Genomic DNA, 23998 nt, shown 5'->3' on the forward strand with positions numbered 1-23998 from the left:
AAGGACCACAAATCCACGCGCAGGATGGTTTCCAAGATTGTCATCCTGACTTTTTGTTACTTTCAGGCCCTGGTGGGTTTCTGGCCCGAACACCCACTTCACAGTACCATTAGACCTTTTGACTCACAAGGAAAGTTACTGGAGACAGACATGTTTAGACTATCAGAGTCACACTCAAACACTCCAGGCATGGAGTGGCCCGGCACTCCTCAGTGCACAGAGTGTGGCAAGATGTTCAGCTCGGTTAAGTGCTGCAGGAGACACGTTGACCAAGTTCACAGGAAGCTGACTTTCACCTGTGATTGTGGGAAGGGTTTTTCCCGTTCGCATGATTTGAAGAGGCACAAGGCCGCTATACACGAGAACCAGGCCTGTTACTGTGTTTGTGGGAACAGTTTCGTGTATACAAGGAACCTTCGGAAACATGAGAAAACCTGTCCTATATTCATGGAGAGGTCACCCAACGAAAGTGGCACGCCTATACAATGAGGAGTGTGGTAAAACCTTCACCCAGCTTGATAGCAAACGCATCCACATGCAGTCCATCCATCAGAACATGACTCATTCATGTGTGTGTGAAAAGGTGTATCGGTTCCAGAGATCACTTAGAAAACATTTGGCTGATGGGTGTGCTGCTGCTAGTCAAGAAAATACAGTCTAGGACACTAGAATCTGTGTTTCTGACAATGGTATAATCTAGAACACTTTCAGAATCTGGGATTCTGACAATGGTATAATCTGGAACACTTTCAGAATCTGGGATTCTGACAATGGTATAATCTAGAACACTTTCAGAATCTGGGATTCTGACAATGGCATAAACTAGAACACTTTCAGATTCTGAGTTTCTGACAATGGTATAATCTAGAACACTTTCAGATTCTGAGTTTCTGACAATGGTATAATCTAGAACACTTTCAGAATCTGGGATTCTGACAATGGCATAAACTAGAACACTTTCAGATTCTGAGTTTCTGGCAAAGAGATAAGCTAAGACACTTTAAGAATCCAGATTTCTGACAAAACATACATTTAGACAAATATAATAATAATAACCTACTTCTATAGCGCCGAGTTCCAGCTAGGCTGCTCACAGGCGCTTGTGCAGTTCAGTCTATTTCATTTTAAATAGATGTGTCTTTAGATGTTTTCGAAAGTTTGTAGACTTGGAGCTGATTTTAGCGACATAGGGAGGTTGTTCCATAGCATGGGAGCTGCACATTCAAAGCAGCGGTCCCCGTATTTGGTCCTGGATGGTCTGGTGATAAGCAGATCTTTATCTTGTGATCTAAGAGTTCTTGTTGGTCTATGGTTGTAAGATGGAGCAGTGTTGGTCTTCAGGCACTTGTAGATAATGGTGATACCTTGAATTGTATGCATCTAGCAACAGGTAGCCAATGCAGTTCTCTTAACCTGGGGGTGATGTGGTCTCTTCGAGGACAAGTTATTATCCTGGCGGATGTGTTTTGTACAACCTGGAGTTGATGAACCAGGGAAGCTGTTATCCCATACAAAAGTGAATTGGCATAGTCAAGGCGAGATATGACTGTTGCTTGAGTGAGAGTTTTGGCGGTTTCATCTGAAAGGTATCGTCTTAGTTTACCAATCTGATGAAGATGGTAATGAGAAGACTGGCACATGTGGGTGACCTGGAAATCAGTCAGTCTGCACTGTTGGCAGCCTGAAGCTGGTAGTCATGCCAGTCTGGTGAGTCTGGTTGGCCGCAAAGCAGGAAGTCCAGCCGACACCATGGTCAATAACTTCATTGTTTGTGTGTATTAGTGGTGGTCCGATTAATTGAAATAATCGAAGATTGGTCGCAGTGACTAAGTGACCAAGCAATCGAACATGTTTTCTCGTAATCGAACACGACCAATCTTGGAACATTTGTTTGCATTAACAATATTTTTCACAAGGTTGTTTTTTCTGTGTCATTAAATTTACATTTCATAAGCACTACAAGCTCGTTCCAAGTCATGATTGAATTTATCTTAAAGAATCCAGGAAATATGTGTTCCTAACATACTAATCATCATTTAAATATGCAAAATTTGCAAATGGACTTTAAGCAGTTTGCAAAAAAACCCAAATTACTACATGTTTTGTCTTTACTTTTTTTTGTGCATTAACAAAAATAACAGGGACATTTAATAAATGACGCTAACCAATTATTTTCGATGATTGATCGGTTGTAATGGACCAATCATCAATTATTAGATTTCAACCAATTCCCAACACTAGTGTGTATGAAAGATTTGGTATCAGATCTGGATTAATCAGTCGGTGGTTGTTACTTTTATTTGACAACATGATGTTACGTATTACACAGCTTGATTTAGCCACATGAAACCTGCACAAGTGCAACCTGGTATTAAAAAATACATAATATTTCTGTCTAAATGCACCAAGGGCATGTTAAAATTTATGTCCATACAACTTTTATCTCTAAACACATTTAATACCTGTAAGCCACATTTACCATGATACATCAATAATACCTGTGTTACGGATAATTTGTCATGCTTTTCGGCCATGACATCGTCATGCTGTGGGTACTTTAAGATGTCATGTTTCAGCATGCATGGATCTAAGGGTCTACAGAATGACCTGTGTTGCATATCTACCTTTGGTATAATTATCATTGAAGACAAAGACTTGTTTGTGGTGGATGTTCTTTTGTCCCAGGGTTGACTTTCAGCCTAAAGGACCACAAATCCACGCGCAGGATCGTTTCCAAGATTGTCATCCTGACTTTTTGTTACTTTCAGGCCCTGGTGGGTTTCTGGCCGAACACCCACTTCACAGTACCATTAGACCTTTTGACTCACAAGGAAGGTTACTGGAGACAGACATGTTTAGACTATCAGAGTCACTCTCAAACACTCCAGGCATGGAGTGGCCCGGCACTCCTCAGTGCACAGAGTGTGGCAAGATGTTCAGCTCAATTCAGAGCTGCAGGAGACACGTTGACCAAGTTCACAGGAAGCTGTGTTTCACCTGTGAATGTGGGAAGGGGTTTGCCCGAACAGACGATCTGAAGAGGCACAAGGCCGCTGCTCATGAGAACCAGGCCTGTTACTGTGTTTGTGGGAAGAGTTACGTGTATGCAAGGAACCTTCGGAAACATCAAAAGACTTGTCCTATATTCATGGAGAGGTCACAAAACTGATGTTTACCAAGAGGCAGACGGCAGTTCTGGTGGCGAGATACATTAGATTTGCCAATGGACAGAAACCTGTCTGGCTTCTCTGAGGACAAAGAAACAGTTCCACTTTCCTCATGTTCTGTTCGTGTGGTGAAGATACAGCTTATTATTTACTTTTTGTCCATTCTTCAAGACATCCATTCTGACAGTAAAAGTCCATGTGTATTCTGGATCAAAGAAAAGAGTTGTTGCAATTTTACTATTTGCCACAGTGGCTGAAGATCAGTATTACAGCAATGGCTTCTCTCAGTATTTCATGGCTCAGTAATGACTTTTTCAAGGATGATATTGTCTGTTGTAAACTCACCCCTCATGAATAGATCACCAACATACGCACCCCTCGTGAATAGATCACCAACATCATGTCATGGGCATTATTGTGTGATAAAATCTTAACTCAAAGCTCAACCTTGGGCATGTCAAACAACAAAATGATAGTATAATTAATGCAAGGAGCCAATGTAGGTTATTAACAGACTTAATATGTTTCACTTGGTTATGCTAATTGTAACAGGCATTATGTTGGAGGATATGGGGTCAGGCTGCTTCTGCACAGCGAGACTGCACATGATATAGATAGCAAAACATGGACATTTAATATGATGAGATGTAAGGCATGCTTTGAGGGTACCAGCTTTCTCTCAGCTAGCACCAGTTTTCTTCACTTGTCTCGCCAATATTCCGATTGGCTCATTGTCATGGTAATAGTGTCATGTGACCCTGAGGTCGATCTTGTCTGGAACATTGAAAGTCGCCTCATGTCATTGAATGACCTTGTAAACATTGATGAATAAGAATGATGATTCGGCAAATACTGACAAGTCGATGAGACAAGACATTTCAATGCAAACACTGAGCAGAACAACAAATCTGATGTGTTTGGGTATTGGTGAAACCATTGTGTCTGACAATATTAGCAGAAACTGCCTTTTTGTAGCCTTCTTGCAGACTTTTTGCAGACTTGTAGCAGCCACGAGATACCAGCATAATGTTATATTAATAGGCAGGATCTTTCCGCAGACAACAGAATCTTTGTATTTCAACAGGTGTTATTTTGTTACTTTCAGGTTCTATAGTCAGATTGATGCAGTCACCTTCTCAAGAATTGCCCCACGATATGGGAGGATTGTCTGGAGACAGTTTTCCGTTTTCCCATATGTCTTCCTCAAATCAGTGCAGCTTCTGTGGCAAGACCTTCTCAAGTCACAATAGTTGTAAGCGGCATATAGAAACAAGCCACAGAAACTTGAAGTTTTCTTGTGAATGTGGGAAGAGTTACACGAGGCAGACCGACCTCAACAGACACCAGTTGGCTGCACATGGAAACGAGGCGTGTGTTTGTGTTTGTGGAAAGACATACGTGTATGTTCGGGGGCTGAGAGCCCACCAGAAGAATTGCAGTATATATCAAGCCACTGTTTGAAAATATACAACAGCATCTGGAGGTGTGGCGTAGCCTTGTGGTTAAAGCGTTCACTCATCACGCTGAAGGCCCTGGTTTGATTCTCAACATGAGTACAATTTGTCAAAGCCTATTTCTGGTGTCGACCGCCATGATATTGCTGGAATATGGGGTTTTGATTCTTCACATGAGTTGAATGTGTGAAGCCATTTTCTGGAGTCCCCAGCCATGACATTGCTGAAATATTTGTAAAGCGGCGTAAGATCTTTTCACTCTTTACCATCTTGAATTAAGGTAGAGCTTATAAAAGGACGACGTTCATATGTAGCTCTAATTGCATGACTCCCAGATACAACAGTCACTTGGTGAAAGAGTAGGACATTGTTACAGGAACGTGTGTGGTATACTGTACTGGACATGAGGTTCATGCTTCTGTTGATCTGATCTTCAGATATTATGGTTTAAGGGACAGAGGTGACCCCATTTCTGGAACCCATTTTGACTTCGTGGAGTTGTGTCCCTTTACTGTGATGTGGTGGTTTAAATTCCTAATTGTGACCTTGGTCTGTCGGTTAAAATGCCCTTTCCTTTCCACTCACAATACACTAACAGGATTAATCCTCTAAGTAACGTTAAACGCAGTTCAATCGGCCACTTCACTGGTATATGTTACCACTTTTATCAATGTAGACGGACACGTGAAGATCCGGGTTAAAATTTATAGACATATAGCTGGAATATTGCTGAGTGTGGCATTAAATAAACAAACAAAATAACAAAACAATGTCGCCATGGTTCACCAATCAAGCTAAACTCGACTATCGTAGGCCTGTGTTAAAGTATGGCAGTTCAGATCATCTTATCGCTAAGATTGCTGAGTGGAACTGTGAGGTCAATGGATGGGATCAGGTGGTCAGTCTTTAAGACTGATTGCATGTGATTGTGCCCACTGACATGGGACATTGTCAACTCTTTCAGTGTCTGTGTCTGGCCTGACAACGCTCTCAAGCTTCATTCTGCTTAGCTCCAACGGCACTCACATTGCTGTAGGACGTACAGGAACAGGACTTGTAGGGTAAGGGGATTTGAATCCATCAAGCAGACGTATCATAAATGGCATTGTTTTTTGTAACAGGAACAGGGCTTGTAGGGTAAGGGGATTTGAATCTGATGTAAGTCACTCACGTTGCTGTAGGACGTCCATCAAGCAGACGTATCATAAATGGCATTGTTTTTTGTAACAGGAACAGGGCTTGTAGGGTAAGGGGATTTGAATCTGATGTAAGTCATTGTCATCAAGCAGATGTACGTTTGTAGGATTGGGGATTTCCATCAAGCACTCCGTTAGCTGTATTACAAATTCAACATGTGTACATTGTTTTTTGTAACAGGAACAGGGCTTGTAGGGTAAGGGGATTTGAATCTGATGTAAGTCACTCACGTTGCTGTAGGACGTCCATCAAGCAGACGTATCATAAATTACATGTGTACATGTTGTTTGTAACAGGAACAGGGCTTGTTCATTGAGGGGATTTGAATCTGATGTAAGTCACTCACAGCACTGTTGGACATCCATCAAGCAGACATACCATAAATTACATGTGTACATGTTGTTTGTAACAGGAACAGGGCTTGTTCATTGAGGGGATTTGAATCTGATGTAAGTCACTCACAGCACTGTTGGACATCCATCAAGCAGACATACCATAAATTACATGTGTACATGTTGTTTGTAACAGGAACAGGGCTTGTTCATTGAGGGGATTTGAATCTGATGTAAGTCACTCACAGCACTGTTGGACATCCATGAAGCAGACATACCATAAATTACATGTGTACATGCTGTTTGTAACAGGAACAGGGCTTGTTCATTGAGGGGATTTGAATCTGATGTAAGTCACTCACAGCACTGTTGGACATCCATGAAGCAGACATGCCATAAATTACATGTGTACATGTTGTTTGTAACAGGAACAGGGCTTGTTCATTGAGGGGATTTGAATCTGATGTAAGTCACTCACAGCACTGTTGGACATCCATCAAGCAGACGTATCATAAACAGCACTGTTGTTTGTAACAGGCACTGGACTTGTTCCTTGAGGGGATTTGAATCTGATGTAAGTCTGGGCTGCACCTACTTTCAGTCATCCAGGCTTCAGTATGACTTGTTGACTATACTGAAGATAAATATTCCTCTTGTGTCAAGTAGGAATCACTATAATGTGTCTACATAAGACAGAATTGTACAACCAGAAACTTGTGTCAGTGTTTGTCAATGACTCAGTCCACCCATGTAATGATACATGAACTTCCCTCTCTATAAATGGACCTGAATGTTACCTGATAATATATGCCTCATATTTGTCTAATAAAATAATGAAATAAAAACTGTTTTTCTCTTTTCTAGACAGGAATTTTCCATGATCTGTCATTCTGAAATGTTTCAGAATTTGATCAAACTTGTCTTTTGGGTTTCTGTAGGCATTTTCAAGTTGGATGTAGTCAATGCAAGGAATATAATGGATTACACCTTTGTTATACAGCATGTTATGTAGCATTTTGGGGGTACTTCTGACCTGGGACAATGGGGTAGCCTAATGGTTAAAGCATCCACTCGTCATGCTGAAGATCCGGGTTTGATTCCCCACATGGATACAATGTGTGAAGCCCATTTCTGGTGTCCCCGACTGTGATGTTGCTGGAATATTGCTGAAAGCGGTGTAAAAGCCAACTCACTCACTCACTCACCCATGCCCCTGACAGCAGTGCGGTTGCCTAAAGTACTGTTGGAAATAGAAAAAAACTGTTTTTATGCTGTTACTCTGTATCCCTGAAACTTCCACAATTTCAAATAGCATATGTTGAAATAACCCACATCGGCCTAACTGGGCGTTCAGTGGGATGTGTAACAGGATATCCAGAAAAGCATGTTTACTCGTAAAACTTAGAAAAAAATACGAATAGCTGCTGTAAATAATAGATCAGACTATAGATGGCAATTAGGTCGCTCAGCCAGGTATGACGACGAACCGTCGACTCACATGGCATGAAATGCACCTGCTGCCCACAGGCACAAGGGGTCATCTCAAAGATATTTTATGCTTTTGATGTGTATTGACTTTGTCTCAATTGATTATATTATCTTAGCTGATATCTCAGTACCCCAGCCCGACCCCAACCACCATCTGCGACACCCGTCCTGGTTTTGCTTTTGAGACGACCCCTTCTACCTGTTTCTTTTTGTAGTAATAGTGAGACCCCATTGTAGCTACATCCTATAATAGTTTCAGTATTAAAGTTATTATTTTTTACGTCTGCTATCGTTTATAATGAAGTCTAATTTCAAAATGGACATTCAAAAAGTGTCATTTGTTATACAATATCATCGCACACTAATTTGCATAAAGTCATGGTCTGCTCCAAATAAGTCGCTTCGGACTTCGAAAAAAAAACCACATTGCTCATTTCTGCACTAATATCTCCTCAGTAAAATCCTTCTTTTACATTTCCTATCTCCCTCCCACTGCGACTGTAGTTAGGCCGAACTCAGTTTAACAGATATTTCACACTTTCACATATTAACTACCTAAATTGTAGATATAAATGTGAAAAATCAGTTTTCTTCTATTTCCGACAGTACTTTATTGGTGTACCCATACCATAAGTCTGTGGTTTCTTTAGTCCATAATCATTTACATATGTGAACACAGAACATTGATAAATGTAGCATTAATAGAAGAAGTAACAGTACATTTCTACAGCGTATATCTTCATACACAATACATGCTCAAAGCACGCAAAATTGTTCAGTACGAGAGTTATCGGCATCTGGAAGTTGAAGGAGATATGTTTTCAAACAAGACTAAAAGATCTGAACAGAGTGTGAAGATTTAATGTCACGAGGAAGACAGTTCCAGTTCCACTTGTGCTACTGCAAAAGAATGATGAGCGTAACTGAAACTGTTAGCTTTAGGGACAGAGGAGCTGACGAGATTGAGCTCTTAGGTAGCAAGCAGGGCCCCGTTTCACAAAGCTCTCGTAGCGCTACGACTATCGTAAGTCAGTGTTACAGAATAGGAGGTACAAATGCTACGAGAATGGTTACGAGATCTTAGGCTTACGAGAGTTTGGTGAAACGGGGCCCAGGAGTGGAGACATCGATGAAGTCCCTGTAGTTAACAGGCATACACTGAAAGGTGAAACTGAGAATTTTGAACAAACAGGATATTGTGACAGCCAGATCATTGAAGAAGTTTTTGTGTTCTGCATCATAAACTGTGGTCTCCAGCTTAGTCATCATTTATCAAGGTATTTACACCCATCTTTTTGGGATGGAGGGGGTATGGAACCCAGTAATCTGAAGAACGGCAATCCTCACTCCCTCACTCAGTGAGTATCCCATGGCTACACCGCCATATAGCTGGAATATTGCTGAGTGTGGCGTAAAACTAAACTCACTCACTCACTATGCCAGTAAATAGTGGGTTCAATTCCTTGTGTGCCTCGAGGGCTGTTGGGTAGCCTAGTGGTTAAAGCATTAGCTCGACATGCTGATGATCCAGGTTGGATTCCCCACATGGGCACAATGTATGAAGCCAATTTCTGGTGTCCCCTGATATTGCTGGAATATTGCTAAAACTGAAGTAACTCACTGTTTGCCTCAATTATATTTCTATGTCTGTGAACACCATACTCATTCTTACGGGTTTCACCAAAGTGGTAAATGTCCGACTTGCATCACTCTTGTTTTCCTCCAACATGAGATGTATGCTCTGTGATGTAACTGGAATATTGTCCACAGCAAATTTTAGATTCAACTCACTCACTCACTAGCACTGTTTCAAAGAACGTTTAAGTTTAGACAATATTGTATCTGTTTTTGTTGTGTGATGTGCAGCCATGGTTTCAACTTAATCACATTCATCTAATCTGCAAATTTGGTAAAAATGTTTAATAATTCCATTGGCTTGATACCCATGGAAATCTGGGTTAGAATTGATGTTCAGCAACCCATGCTTGTCGTATGAGGCGACTAACGGGATCGAATCCCAATTGCGTAGATTGAAGCGCATGCTGTTGATCACTGGATTGTAGTTCCAGACTCAATATTTACAGACCGTTGCCATATAGCTGGAATATTGCTGTGTGTGGCGTGTAACAACAAACAGATTTTTAAAATCCATTAGCTTTAATAAACAACACAGTTCTTGTGTTCCTGGCTTGACATATAGTGTTTCTCAGAATCATTTCTACATCTCTTAAAACTAGATTTTCGTTCCTTGCAGGAAATGAAGACACTGAGTGTTTGGGGCAAATGTCTCAGCAGTTCCCCCGAAAAAGAAGGAGTAGATCCAATTCTGGTGTCGGTCATCAACCAATGCATGCATCCCAAAGGGTCTTATACGCTGGCGATGACTCTGTGGGTCCCCGAATAGCGAAACCGTTTCATTGTGATATGTGTGATAAAACCTTTTCTGATGCGTACGGTGTTCGAAGGCACAAGAAGGCTGAACATGAAAACATTACTCATTCATGTGTTTGTGGACGAATCTATAAGTACAGGAGTGGTTTTACACAGCATCTGAAATCATGTAGTGTCCACAGATTCGGAATTGAAAAGGAGTAGACTTGTCTGAAGCTTCTTGCTCTGATGTCGTTGATCAGCTTCATAACATGGGACAAGCTCATCTGGGGGTTTTGTTCATTGGTAACAATGAGAGATGTGGATATGAAAAGCAGACGACTTGTTTGAAGCTTCTTGTTCTCATGTTGTTGATCAGCATTATAACAATGGACAAGCTGTACATCAGTTTTTTAGTTCTTTGGTAACAAATATATATGTTCGATGCTGGATGTTAAGTTTGAGGGCTTTGTGGAGAACTCTGTCTTGTGTTTGGGTCACTTTCCCTATCTCATGATGGGAACCATGGCAGTCATTTGTTGTCTCGAGAACAAGATGGATTGGATGATCACTGTGAACATCTGTCTATGGACAAACGGGATAACTGTGTGTGTTCTTTTATGATCATCCCTTTGTTTCATAATCTTGTGGTGTTGTGGACAATTGCACTTAATATATCAAACATGGCAATCGCTTGTTGTTGGAAGGAACAAGATGGATTGGAAGATCACTGTGAAAATGGAAGATCATTATGAATCATGGCAGTCATTTAAGAACAAGATGGATTGGAAGATCATTGTGAAAATGGAAGATCATTACGAATCATGGCAGTCATTTGCTGTTTGAAAGAACAAGATGGATTGGATGATCACTGTGAACATTTGACCTTGAGCAGAAGACAAGACAATTGTGTGTGTGTCTCTCTTCAAGGTTTCTTTCCTTTATCATCTGTGTGGTCTTATTGTGGGCAAGTAAACTTCCTTCATTAACTAGTGATATAGCTGCATAACTTTGATGATTTCATTCTCACTTTCAGGCAGCAATGTTTTGTGTCATAGACCTCCTCCCTGAAGGCTTCATATTTTGAAAACTGTCCTTATTCAGTATTTTCTTGTGTCTGGATGAACCACGTTTTCCTGTGACAAGTCGTCTTGGTGTGCTTGAACAATATCTACACAACAGACTGAAAACCAATTTTTACTTCTTTCAGGGACAAAAGGCCAGGCACTATCAGGAAATAGCCATGCTTCTTCACAGACCCCAAAGGAACCTTTGGCCACTGGAGGAATTTCGTACCCATCATTCCCAAACTCTGAACACTTTTCTCAGTTAGTTGTCTATGAACAGGACACGAAAGGGGTGAAGTTTTACAATTGTGGAATTTGTGGGCGAGCCTTTTTTGATGCTCGTAGTGTCCGCAGGCACAAGAAGGCCGAACATGAAAACGTCACTCACTCTTGTGTTTGTGGACGGGTTTATAAATACAGAAGTGGTTTTACACAGCATCTGAAGACGTGCTCGATTCATAAGCTTGCGGAAACAAGTTAACAGTAAACTTGATGGGGTGATGGCTGTGTATGAAATACCAAGTTGTTTTGTCTTCAGTGGTTTGCAAGGAACTCTGGATATTGTGTACACAGTGTAGCTCTACATGATGTGTTCTTGCTGGAAAAGGCTTCAAGTCTCAACTGTTTCAGGGACACAAGCTATAAACATCACACATTAAGCTGTGAAATACTATAAAGGAGTTAGAGATTGTTCATCTGTGCATGAGGAGTTTGTGCTCTGTGGGAGACAAGGTTCCAGGCCAAATGACTAACATGCTGCTAACATTGACCAGAACATCACTCTTGGGCAAATGCTGTGGTTTCATTGGCTGCCTTTGATGAGCAGACGTCCCGGTATCTGGTGTATGGTAAAGAATATTCAGTCATATCTGCCAGTGCTAGTTCATTTAGGGCTCTGAAAACTAAAACATTCAGAACATGTTTGAATTTGCAGATACTGGAAAATCTAGGTGGAGTTGATGTTTAGCGATGTCCTATGGAGGCTGGTGTGATGTATTAACTGCTTCCGTTGTGAGGATTACGTATCTTTACAAATTGACCACCAGTAATGATGATATTTTTAAATCTTGTTTTGAAGACTTCTACATAGTGCCTCAATTATATAATTGGTTGATGTTGCCAAAGTTTTGTATTATCATCTCTCAACAATACCTGTGGCTGTAGTCTCGTAGCAAGACAGTGTAACACTTAAGCAACAGTTTTTATCTAATAAAATTCATTTTTGAATCGTCATGTTAGTTCAGGCCTGGGTATTATGATTTCAGTGGCCTGTTGCCCACAAGTGTCTAACACACAGTAGCTCTAAATCTTGTTTCCTTTCAGACACTGTTGCCAGCTCAATGCTTGCATTCCACACCCAGAATCCAAAGACTTCGCAAGGATATTCTCAGCACTCAGATGTACCCGGACACATGTTCCAAGTACCCTACCAGTCATCACCCCAAGGAGCTAATTTTGATCCGTCACAGAAGAAAATGTCATTTTGTGACGTGTGTGGCAAGAGTTTTGTTGACTTCTATTCCGTGCGGAGACACAAGAAGGCCAGCCATGACAATGTCACCCACTCGTGTGTGTGTGGCAGGTCCTACAGATATTCCAGTGATTTGATGAAACACATGAAGAGATGCCCAGTTTATCAGGCCACTGTGTGATACGAGAAGGACAAGTACAATACTGGTTGTCTCTCAGATCTCTTCCAACTGAAGTGGGGAGGTGGGATAGCCTAGTGGTTAAAGCGTTTGCTCATCGTGCTGAAGACCCAGGTTTGATTCCCCACATGGGTACAATGTGTGAAGCCCATTTCTGGTGTCCCCCGCCATGATATTGCTGGAATATTGTTAAAAGCAGTGTAAAACATTACTTTCTCACTCCAACTGAAGTTTTATCCTAGTGACAAATATTGACATAGTCTGAATGTGCTGGCCATGTGGTCGTTTGTGAACAAAATACATAGTTTGTTTCTTGATAACTTGATGTCTTTTAAAGGATGAATTTCTTACATTGGTTTGAATCTGTTTCTGATTTTACTTGTCAAGAACAAACACGTGTGTAGTGAGGATGGTTCAGATGTTCTCTGATAATCTGACAACGGATTCTGAATTGAGGGAACGCACCACGGTCAAATTTTAATTTGATGGACCCTCGAGACTACCTGCTGGTGCTTAGATCCAGTATACACACAATAATTGTCTGGTTGTCTTTGTTTAGTCTTTAAGAACAGATGTTAGTGAAGAGGATTTTCACTCTGGTGTCACACACAAGAACCACGTAGTTCTGATAGTCTGTGATTGTTCTCGGAGATATACAGAACTTGCTCACTTTTTAACCATATAAGCACCATCAGTCCATGTCTTAAGGCACAGTTTGACATTGGATTATTGCATTGGTCTGCAACATCCTTAGGAGACTGTTTTAGCTCCTCAACATTGTCAACTGTTAGTGTCAGTCTTTTACAGGATTGATTTAAATTGCTCAGACGTTACTGTCCTGTCTCTGTGTTTACCATATTTGTCGACTTATTCAAGCTGACTAAGTTTCTGTTAAGGAATGGACATGTGTGATCTGTGACAATATCTCTTCTGTGATGTTTATGTGAACAAAGATGTGGTTGGTTGTACAGAAATACTGACGATAATTCACGAAGATTAGACATACCATATCTTGATTTACAGAAATAAAACATACTTGCACCCAGTGGAGTCTTAAGTGATACCCTTGTTGTGCCATACAAAAACAGGTTGCACATGCTGGTGAATATAAAATATATATACCGGTAATGGTTGAGTTTTGGTGTTGATGATATAGGACATCATTATAACATTCAATCACTGTCTGTGTTGTCATCAGAGTCACTGCTCAAACCAGGTCCTCATCATTCTGTTTTCCAACTGAAGTCTATGTTCTTTGAACAGCAAAATATTAACATGCACTGGAGGCAACTTTCCTTCTGGGGTTCTGGCCCTGTTGTCTTTCTGCCCCCTATGAAAAAATATACATTGCCGTCCGGTAATTCCGTGCACCTAAGCACATCGATCGCAACACGGCAACTAACGTCTCTTATTTTTTGTGGTTTTCTTGACTAAACATGTTGGTATGCATCATATTTACCTTGAAATATATGTTTTATTGACGACTATAAGATTCTAACGTTGCATTATGCCATACAGTTGACCTTACCGGCGTTCTGACGAGATCGCTTGCTGTCCGGTAATTCTGTGCAGCAACTGATGCGCACAATATCCAGCTGGAGATCCGAAGTATGGAAGCGTATTAGGGCCAGATTATTTTCAAAAATCACTTCATCAATGTAAGGAAGAGTGTTTCATATTTAATCCAATTATGAATAATGAAGAAAAAGGTTTCAAAGTCTGAAGAAAACAAATTTTCATAAAACTGTCAATTACTGTTATTTACTTACTTTTAGTGATTAACCAGTCCCTTGTAGAAATATCCCGATTTCAAGGGTAAATGTGGTAGCAGACGATGTTTACCTCGATATGGAAGTACGCTATTGCAGCTGCGCAGAATTACCCGGATGCGTGGAATTACCGGACTCGCTTGTATAACATGCCAAGATGTCTGCCACATGGCGTCTGCTTGCACTGAGAAACAGTGTGGACAGTACAAAGTCACCTGTGACATTTCCCCAGCAGCTCTTGACTTCTTGTCTCTTGAACAAAATTCCACGTTGCCAACTGCCCCAGAGGTCCATTCCCCCAGGTCAAACTGTCCCTGGTCATGTCCCTGAAACTGACCTCAGCACCCCCTTTACCTACAATAGGATGTTTTAATGGAGTTAGGACTGCACAGACTAAAATGTTGTTACTATTTTGTAATGGTGTCTTCTGTTGAGCAAAATAACAAATATTTAGAAACGTATTTCACTCTCTGCTCCTAATATTCATGACACATTGGCTTACTTTGTTCGACCCATGAAGATCCGGGCTGGAATTGATCATCAGCAACCCATGCTTGTCATAAGAGGCGATTAACAGGATCGGGTAGTTGACACATGTTATCTGATCCCAATTACATAGCCCGATGCTCATGCTGTTGATCACTGGATTGTCAAGTCTATACAGACCGCTGCCATATAGCAGTAATATTGCTGAGTGCGGTGTTAAACAAACAAGGGCTACTTTGTTCCAAGCGTGTAGAGGTTGTTGTGGCCCAGTTGTCCAGGCGCAGCTACTTGCTTTCCAGAGATGCGTCGGCACTGGGGTAGCCTAGTGGTTAAAGCGTTCTCTCATCACGCCGAAGACCCGGGTTCGATTCCCCACATGGGTACAATGTGTGAAGCCCATTTCTGGTGTCCCCGCCGTGATATAGCTGGAATATTGTTAAAAGCGGTGTAAAACTGAACTCACTCACTCACTCCAGAGTTGTGTCCCTGTGATTGTGGATTTGAACCCTGTTCACCCAGATTATGTTTCTAGGATTATCAGCTACATACTTTTACCTAAGGAGTAAACATCAGAGAACTATATCACGTCAGGCTTCTCTCCCACATTAAACTGACACACCATGATATTACAGAATTCGTTCAAAATGGTGTTAAATGATTTAACTGGAACATCGTACAACTTGGCTCAACATTCACACAGTTACTCAATCAATACCCATAGTGTTGGCGTTTTGCTTCACCTCTGTACCATAAGTTGTCATTTTCTAATACATAGGCATTTACTAACACAGTAGGCAGTGTTACCTACTAGGGATGTCACGATACATAAGTTTCATGAATCGATACGTATCATGATACCCATGTCACGATTCGATACGTATCATGAGACCTATTTTCGCGGCATTATTGCGTAAATTTAGTTACATTTAGAACATTACTATTTCATATTTTATAATTTTCCATGAAAAGATCAACATTTTTGATTGTCAGAGATTAAAAAGTTCTAATTTCCCATCTTTGTGCATGAAAAATAATCATTTATAACTCTCATAACATAAAGAAACATGATACAATTGCAAAATGTAAATGATACATAAACATATTTAAACCGATACTTTCAAAACTAAATATCGATACAGTAATGTACCGATAATTGTATCGTCTTTGAAAAAGTATGGATGTATTGATGTATCATGGCATCCCTATCACCTACACATATGCTACTCAGAAGAACAAGGTGTTACTTTATATCACAGATCACATTCACAATGATGCAACATTCTGTGTGTTGTTTTACTTGACTGTGTGCCTCATCATGTAATCTTGGACAAATAAAGATACAGTGAAACTGCAATCATCCGGATCCTGTTATTCTTGAAACCGGCTGACCGATGATGAGCGTCAGATATTCCACAGTGGACAGGATGCCATATCCTTGATTTGTCTATCAGGATAATAGTTAATGTGAATGATGTTGGTTTTTCTGTCTTGGGGATTGACAGAGTTTTGACTTCTGAAAAAGGATGACTTCTAAAAAGGATGAATCTTTAGACATTGTATTTTGTATTAAGCTCTTGTGCAGTCTGGTTAGCTTTAGTGTTGGGAATTGGTTAAAATCTCATAATTGATGATTGCTTCATTACAACCGATCAGTGATCGAAAATAATTGGTGAGCGTCATTCATGAAATTTTCCTGGTTATTTTTGTTAATGCACAAAAACATAAAGAAAAAACATGTAGTTCTTTGGTTTTTTGGGGGGCAAATTTCACATCTTGAAAGGATGACTAGTGTGTTAGGAACATAAATTTCTTTAAGATAAATTCATTCATGACTTGGAACAAGCTTGTAGTGCTCATGAAATGTAACTGAAAAAAACCTTGTTAAAACAATATTGTTAATGCAAAAAGTGTTCCAGAATTGTTTGTGTTCGAATATGACAAAACATGATCGATTGATTGGTCGTTTAGTCACTGTGACCAATCTTCGATTATTTCAATTAATCGGACCACCACTAGTTAGCTTACAGACCAGGACGTAGATTTTCGAAGCTCTCTTAGCACTAAGATAGTCGTAAGTTAATATTAATGTATGGCACTTTCGACTATCTTAGCGTTAAGAGAGCGTCGAAAATCAAGGCCCTGATTCATTAACCTGGCGTACTACACTACAGCTGGATCCTGCAGGTGTGCCTGAAATTTGTACTTGTTGCTTGGAACTCCACACATGCCCAGATGATGGTTCGGGGTCTGTCGGCACTGTAGAGAAGCTCCTAAGGTTCTCCTACATCAAAGACCTGCATCATAACAGCCTTTCTTCCCATATAGGCAGAAACGCTGAGTCAGTGAATAAGGTTTTATGCCGCTTTTAGCAATATTCCAGCAATATCCCGACAGGGACACCAGAAATGGGCTTCACACATTGTACCCATGTGGGGAATCAAACACGGGTCTTCAGTGTGATGAGCGAACGCTTTAACTACGAAGCTACCCACTGTTCTAATATGCTGATGTTACAGATACACTGTTCAAAGTGCGGTTAAACCAAGCTCGCTGTTGTAGTGAGTGAGTGAGTGGGTATGGCTTTACGCCACTTTTAGCAATATTTCAACAATATCAAGGCAGGGGACACCAGAAATGGGCTTCACACATTTTGCCCCACTGTTGTAGAGTCGTCCTGACCATGTAACCTTGGACAAGAAGATGATGATGATGATGATAGTGATGATTTGGAGATTTAACGTGCACATAATGTGTATTTCGCACACGGTTCCTTGGTCAAGTAAAGTGCCGATCTTTAGACATTTACATTAACAGAGTTCTGTTCCTTTCAGGCCGAGTCTGGTCCCATCCTCCGAGACACACAAATGATAGGCCTTTTCCCATCATTCCAAGAACAGGACTCGGTTTCCATGACTACATTGAGCATGTGCCACAACCAGGCCTGACCATGTTCCCGGTAGGCCAGTCAGGACCCAGCTTTGGTAGACATAAGACTCTGAAGGAGTTCTTCTGTGATATTTGCGGCAAGGGATTTGCTGATTTCCGAGGTGTAAAACGTCACAAGCTGGCAAACCATGACAAAATCAAGCACCCCTGTGTGTGTGGCAAAGTGTACACGTACAAGGACGACTTGTTGAAACATCAGAAGACCTGCATTGCTATGCAAGAACGATATTAGTTGAAGGTGATTATGAAAATATGGTAAGCCATATGGGCAATCACGTTGTTTTGTGTCTGTCCGAAGAGGAACCAGAAAGTGAGAGCTTTCAAACGACCTGGCTAGCTATTCTTGAAATGTTCGTAGCCCTACGAACTTCTTGTGCCCATTCTTAACACATAGGCTACGATCGAAGTTAAGAATTCTTAGGGCTACGAACGTTTCGAGAATAGGGGCCCTGTGTTGTATTTCTGGGAAGTTCTTGAAAGTTATCTCGATCATGCTTACTGCATGAATTTTTCTATTTTATCTGTGTAATCAGGCAGTTGACCAGTTAGCCTAAGTGGATGTGGAAATTGAAAGTCTCTTCACTTTTACACAAAACCTACTTACATTAAACAAAATATTCTTGTAGGGGCTGAAGATTACTTGTTTGGAATTTAGATGGGGATATTTATGGACAGGCCTTGATCATCAGTGGCAGATAATGTCTATCTCATCTATGGATGAAAAACCAAATGCTTCCCCATCATTTCAGTGGTTTCAGGATTTGTAATGATGCATGACAGTGCCGGTGACAAAGATGTGTTCAACAAGAGTTCTGTCTTGATGACATGTCACCATTGTTCTCTCAATACATGTGGGGGTGTGAATATGACACATTCCTTGACAGGTTAATTAGAAGTTGAAATGTTGGAGTGAGTGAGTTTAATATTTAAAAGCCGCGAAAACCAAACTCAGTCAGTCACTCAAAACAATATGACACATTCCTGGACAGCTACATGGAGAGTGGTCTGTTTAACAATCGAGTCTGGACCAGGACAATCCAGTGATCAATCAGCATGAGCATTGATCAACGCAATTGGAAACCGTTGACATGTGGTACCATGTGTGTACCAAGCATGGGTTACTGAAGATCAATATTTCGAACCAGGATGATAACGGTCTCTGTGTCAAATCTTGAAAGATGACATTTGGATGGGTTAGTTTTCTTTTTTAATAAGGCATAAGTGATAATAGCATGTTTATATTGCATCAAGATTCAATTTGTTTTTGGTTTCAGTCTGTTTTTAGCACATTCTGTTGAAACTCAAACTTTCCGGCTTGAAATCTTGCATACCAGGGGTGGAAATAACTTTAAAATTGCTAGTGTACTCCAGAACAGTGTCACATGTAAAATCACTTGCCCTGATAATTTTTCCACTATACCGGCCGCTTTCTTGTTGATTTTAAAAATAAACAACATAATTAACATTGGAAAGTCAACTGGACACCGGTACAGTGTGATATACAAATTTGCTTGCCAGACATAAAAACACTGGACTCGGACGTCGGGCAATGGGCTATTTCCAACCCTGCATACATTACATTAAGTTGCTGGCATTCTGAACTGAAGTCAAAGTTGTTGTTCATTTGTCATGCAGATGCCAGGGATATATCTGGAGAGTTCAATCACAGCTCTAGTGGCTTAGCAAGACACGATTTGGCCAAAACTGAGATGTTTTCATAAGTTCATTTCAATGTTGTATTACCGGAGTGAATAGAGTTAGCATGATGGTGTTTGTCTCCAATGCTATGAAAATTTATCAATACAAATTCCAAAGCTTGACTGAAACTTCATGGGACTTCTTGTTACTTTCAGGTGACGGAAGTTCCATGACTTTCAGTCAGCCGATGGTGGAGTGTGTAGATCGACACAGATTGACCCACGGGCAACACATAGCAGCACAGTACCTGGAGGAGATCCACGGTGGCAGTGTGTTCCCAGGGGTCATCAATCTCTCCCACAGGGACAGTCTAAGGCCATGTGGGTCAGTTTGTCCAGATTGTGGCAAGATGTTCTCAGGCACCGGAACTATGAACGACCACAAGGCCGCTGTCCATGACAATGTATCATATGTGTGTGTCTGTGGGAAGAAGTATAAGTATCGGCCTGGTTTAGTGAAGCACCATCGGACATGTCGAGTAAAACAGAATCATATGATGAAAACACTGAATGTTGCACACTTCATACAGAATTAACTGGCCACAAAGTTCGAACAACCACTGGGGCGGTGGGGTGGCCTAGTGGTTAACAGTGTTCGCTCATCATACCGAAGACTCAGGTTCTATTCCCCACATGGGTACAATGTGTGAAGCCAATTTCTGGTGTGCCCCATTGTGATAGTGCTTGAATATTGCTAAAAGTGGCGCAAAACTAAACTCACTCACTGAACCATCTGATGTGTTGAATTGCTGTAGGAAACCTAACCTTTGTTGTCTTGAGATATGAAAAGTAGTTCTGGAGAGATTGATCAAATAATCGGTCAATCCCGCATGTGTCAGCAATTATCGATGAGCTCGGGAGTCTAATTGATATTCATACAAAATATGAAACATGAAACTGAACTTTGGAAAGTTTGTTTCATATTGTTATGTTTGTTATGATGCCGTATCCTGACTCGTAAAACAGGAAGGAAGTATCCTCAATCGTCTTGATCGTGGTATTAATCGGTGCCTGTTTTGTTTTCATGACATTATCATTGTGTTCTGTTATGGCCTCTATGAGTTTTGTTGTGCGATTTCACGATTACAATAGATTATTGATCAATTACTGAGCTCCAATTACCGATCTGCTTTATGTAAGCAATATCAAGTACTAATAAAATGATATTGTTTCCTTAAAGTAAGATGCCTGCCTGATTGGATGTCCAGGTTTGAAATACTGGAACTGAACCATGATGTACACAAGGTACAATTCACTGAGAATGAACAGCTTTATAAACTCACAGTTTTGTAACATTCAACTCATGGAAGAGCCCGTGGAGTGTTGACGTTCTGCTTTTGTTAAAGCACCTGGTGCCTACGGAATAGTTTATCATTGCTGGTTTTCAGATGGTCAGCGATATTGTTTGTGAAATGTCTTTCAAGAGCTGTCGCATCTAAATGTGCTGATATAAATCATGACATGCCTGATTCAGTTTGTTGTATATGTCATGTAGGGGTTGTCATGTAATGTCATGTCAGTGCCATTTTCAACATACCATTCATATGTTCAGTTGGTTCGTTGGTTTGTCTTTTAATGCTGCATTCAGCAATATACCAGCTATATGGCGGCGGTCTGTAAATAATCAAGCGTGCACCAGACAATCCAGTGATCAACAGCACGAGCATCTATCTACGAAATTGGGATGCTATGACGTGTGTCAACCAAGTCAGTAAACCTGACCACCCGATCACGTTAGTCATCTTTTACGACAGCCTGGGTTGCTGAAGATCAGTTCTAACCTGGATCTCCCTAATGTTCAGTATAGCGTTAACTGTATAATGTCTTCTATTGACAAGAATGATTATTCAATCATTTCAATAAAGTATGAATATTATGTGCTGTTTGATCTCTTTTTATACCGGGGGCGGTGGGGTAGCCTAGTGGTTAAAGCGTTGGCTCGTCACGGCAAAGACCCGGGTTCGAATCCCCACATGGGTACAATGTGTGAAGCCGATTTCTGGTGTCCCCCGCCATGATGTTGCTGGAATATTGCTAAAAGCGGCGTAAAACCAAACTAAGTCAGTCAGTCAGTCTTTTTATACCTTCCTTGTGTGAAGGTACCAGGACAAAATCAGCCCACACTGCTTCAAGCTTTATGAAACTGCCAGACAGTTACAAGGATGAATGGCTCCTGTAGAAATTTATTTTTCAGATATCATGAGACTTGCTCACTATTTTATCATACAGTGAAATTCAGGGCTACCAATATCTACAATTAACATGGAAGCTCTTTGTGTTTAGTAATTACACGTAGATGTTACAGTAAAAGTATGGAACAACTTTTCTTCATTCTGTACAAAAATACAAGTCATGTTTGTAAAGCTATGAGAATCAGAAATAATGTTTACATTCTCACCTGAAGTGGATCATTGGCCCCCTAATCCATCGATAAATCCATAGATGCTTTCTATTATTTCGTTGTAAGTGTGATTTCCTTGGTGATCTGTTGATCTCTTTAAATATTCATGTTCATATACAGGTGAACCTCAGTGTGTCGAACTTGGGACCTAGAAATATTTCATGTTATCCAAAGTTTACGGCTTCAGGGGAGTGATATGCTTAAGTTTGATTCCTGGGACGCCTGAATGAGTTTGAGACACCAGGAATTTGACACACCCAAGTTTGACACAATGGGGATCATATGTATATCTGCGTAAATTATAAGTCACGTTAATGATTTCTTCTTCCGTGCTATGAAAATTTGTACAAATTCCGAAGCTTGACTGAAACTTCATGGAACTTCTTGTTACTTTCAGGTGACGGAAGTTCCGTGAGTTTCAGTCAGCCGATGGTGGAGTGTGTAGACCGACACAGGTTGACCCACGGGCAACACATGGCGACACAGTACCTGGAGGAGATCCACGGTGGCAATGTGTTTCCGGGGATGGTGGATCTCCCACTCCGAGACTGTCTGAGACCCTGTAGGTCAGTTTGTCCAGACTGTGGGAAGATGTTCTCGGCCACTGGTGCCATGAATGACCACAAGGCCGCTGTCCATGACAATGTCTCGTATGTCTGCATCTGTGGCAAGAAGTACAAGTATCGGCCGAGTTTGGTGAAGCACCATCGGACATGTCCTGTGAAGCAGAGTCTCAAGATGACCTCATAGTTTTGCTCAAGGATATATACAAGAATTGTTGCTTGTTATTTTCTAGTATTTGAGGATTGTGAGATAGCCTGGTAGTTAAAACGTCCCTTCACACTAAAGATCTGTTTGATTCCAACATGAGATCAGTATGTGAGGGGCGGTAGGGAAGCCTAGTGGTTAAAGCGTCGGCTCGTCACGCCGAAGACCCGGGTTCGAATCCCCACATGGGTACAATGTGTAAAGCCCATTTCTGGTGTGCCCCGCCGTGATGTTGCTGGAATATTGCTAAAAGCGGCTTAAAACGAAACTCAGTCAGTCAGCATGTGAAGCCTATTTCTGCTGTTCCCTGCCATTTTGCTAGAATATTGCTGAAACTGATATAAGACCATACTCGCTTGGTACAACTTACTAAGCACCAAACAATTGTCTTGGAACAGTTCAAAGACAAGCTGATGGCAATTGATTCTGCTGTATACACATGAACTTTCTAGATCTGAAATATTTTGCACAATCTCTATACTAATTGGCAGCTTGAGTACAATTCTCAAATATATACTTGTTTATAGTCTTTTATCACAGTCTGGTAACTGACCTATGCAGCCAATATGTAGAACATATAGAAAACAGCCATTCTCTTCCCACAGAGATAATTCAGGTCATATCTTCCCACGTGACCTCGGTTCTTATACGGCCATATTTCCCGGTTCTCGTAAAATCCCCTGGCGGCAAAAATTGCAACACAAATTATCTCCCTTCTTTCTATCCAATCAGAACACGTGTTACATTGACCTAGATGCAATACGGCAGCCGCCATGGAGTTAGTTGATCAACAGGCGAAGAATAGGTTCAGTGTTTCATGTTTTACTGAAAATCAGAAAGTAGCAATAGAAAGTGGGGCCATAAATATCCCTCCTCTGCTGATGACTTGTGCTGATGTGACACACAAGACATTTACTGGCTGGCTTGTCTGTTGTCAACGAGGGCGATGGAGACTCCATTGATCCGCCATTACATGACTGAGTTCTGTCTAGAAGAAATGTGTGCGCATCATGCAGGGGCATTCTCTTCCCACAGAGGTTACTCCTGTCATATCTTCCTACGTAACCTCTGTTCTAATATGGCCCTTTCATGGTGTGAGCGTTCAAGACTCGTGATTGGAGGCAATCAGATTTAGTTGTGCAATCAGCGGCGTTGTTTCGAAAGTGATCATTCGCAAGGCCTTGGTAATTTCCGTATGCTTCGAGAA

General features: G+C 41.0%; 1 protein-coding gene across 12 annotated transcripts in view; it reads left to right on the top strand.

Moving 5' to 3' along the window:
* The window catches only part of LOC124275005 (zinc finger and BTB domain-containing protein 49-like), an 86463-nt gene that overhangs the window by 44586 nt on the left and 17879 nt on the right, over nt 1-23998 (top strand). Inside the window, exons 2-3 of one of the 12 annotated variants that reach the window (XR_006898167.1) lie at nt 11219-11923; nt 12399-13769. The exons of 3 other annotated variants lie outside the window; for them this stretch is intronic. Coding sequence is in view for 8 of the 9 variants with exons in the window: in XM_046710416.1 (XP_046566372.1) it covers nt 2769-3169 (401 nt within the window). In the remaining variant the exon portion in view is untranslated. Of the gene's footprint in view, nt 1-2768; nt 3564-9892; nt 10774-11218; nt 11924-12398; nt 13770-17810; nt 18236-19778; nt 21283-22420; nt 22894-23998 lie in introns of those variants that run through there. 8 more of the 12 variants (XM_046710427.1, XM_046710426.1, XM_046710424.1 and 5 more) reach the window with 8 other exon arrangements.

Source organism: Haliotis rubra, unplaced genomic scaffold (genome assembly GCF_003918875.1).
Source record: "Haliotis rubra isolate DU_JTF1 unplaced genomic scaffold, ASM391887v1 Scf197, whole genome shotgun sequence".
In the NCBI taxonomy this organism is placed as follows: Eukaryota; Metazoa; Mollusca; class Gastropoda; order Lepetellida; family Haliotidae; genus Haliotis; species Haliotis rubra.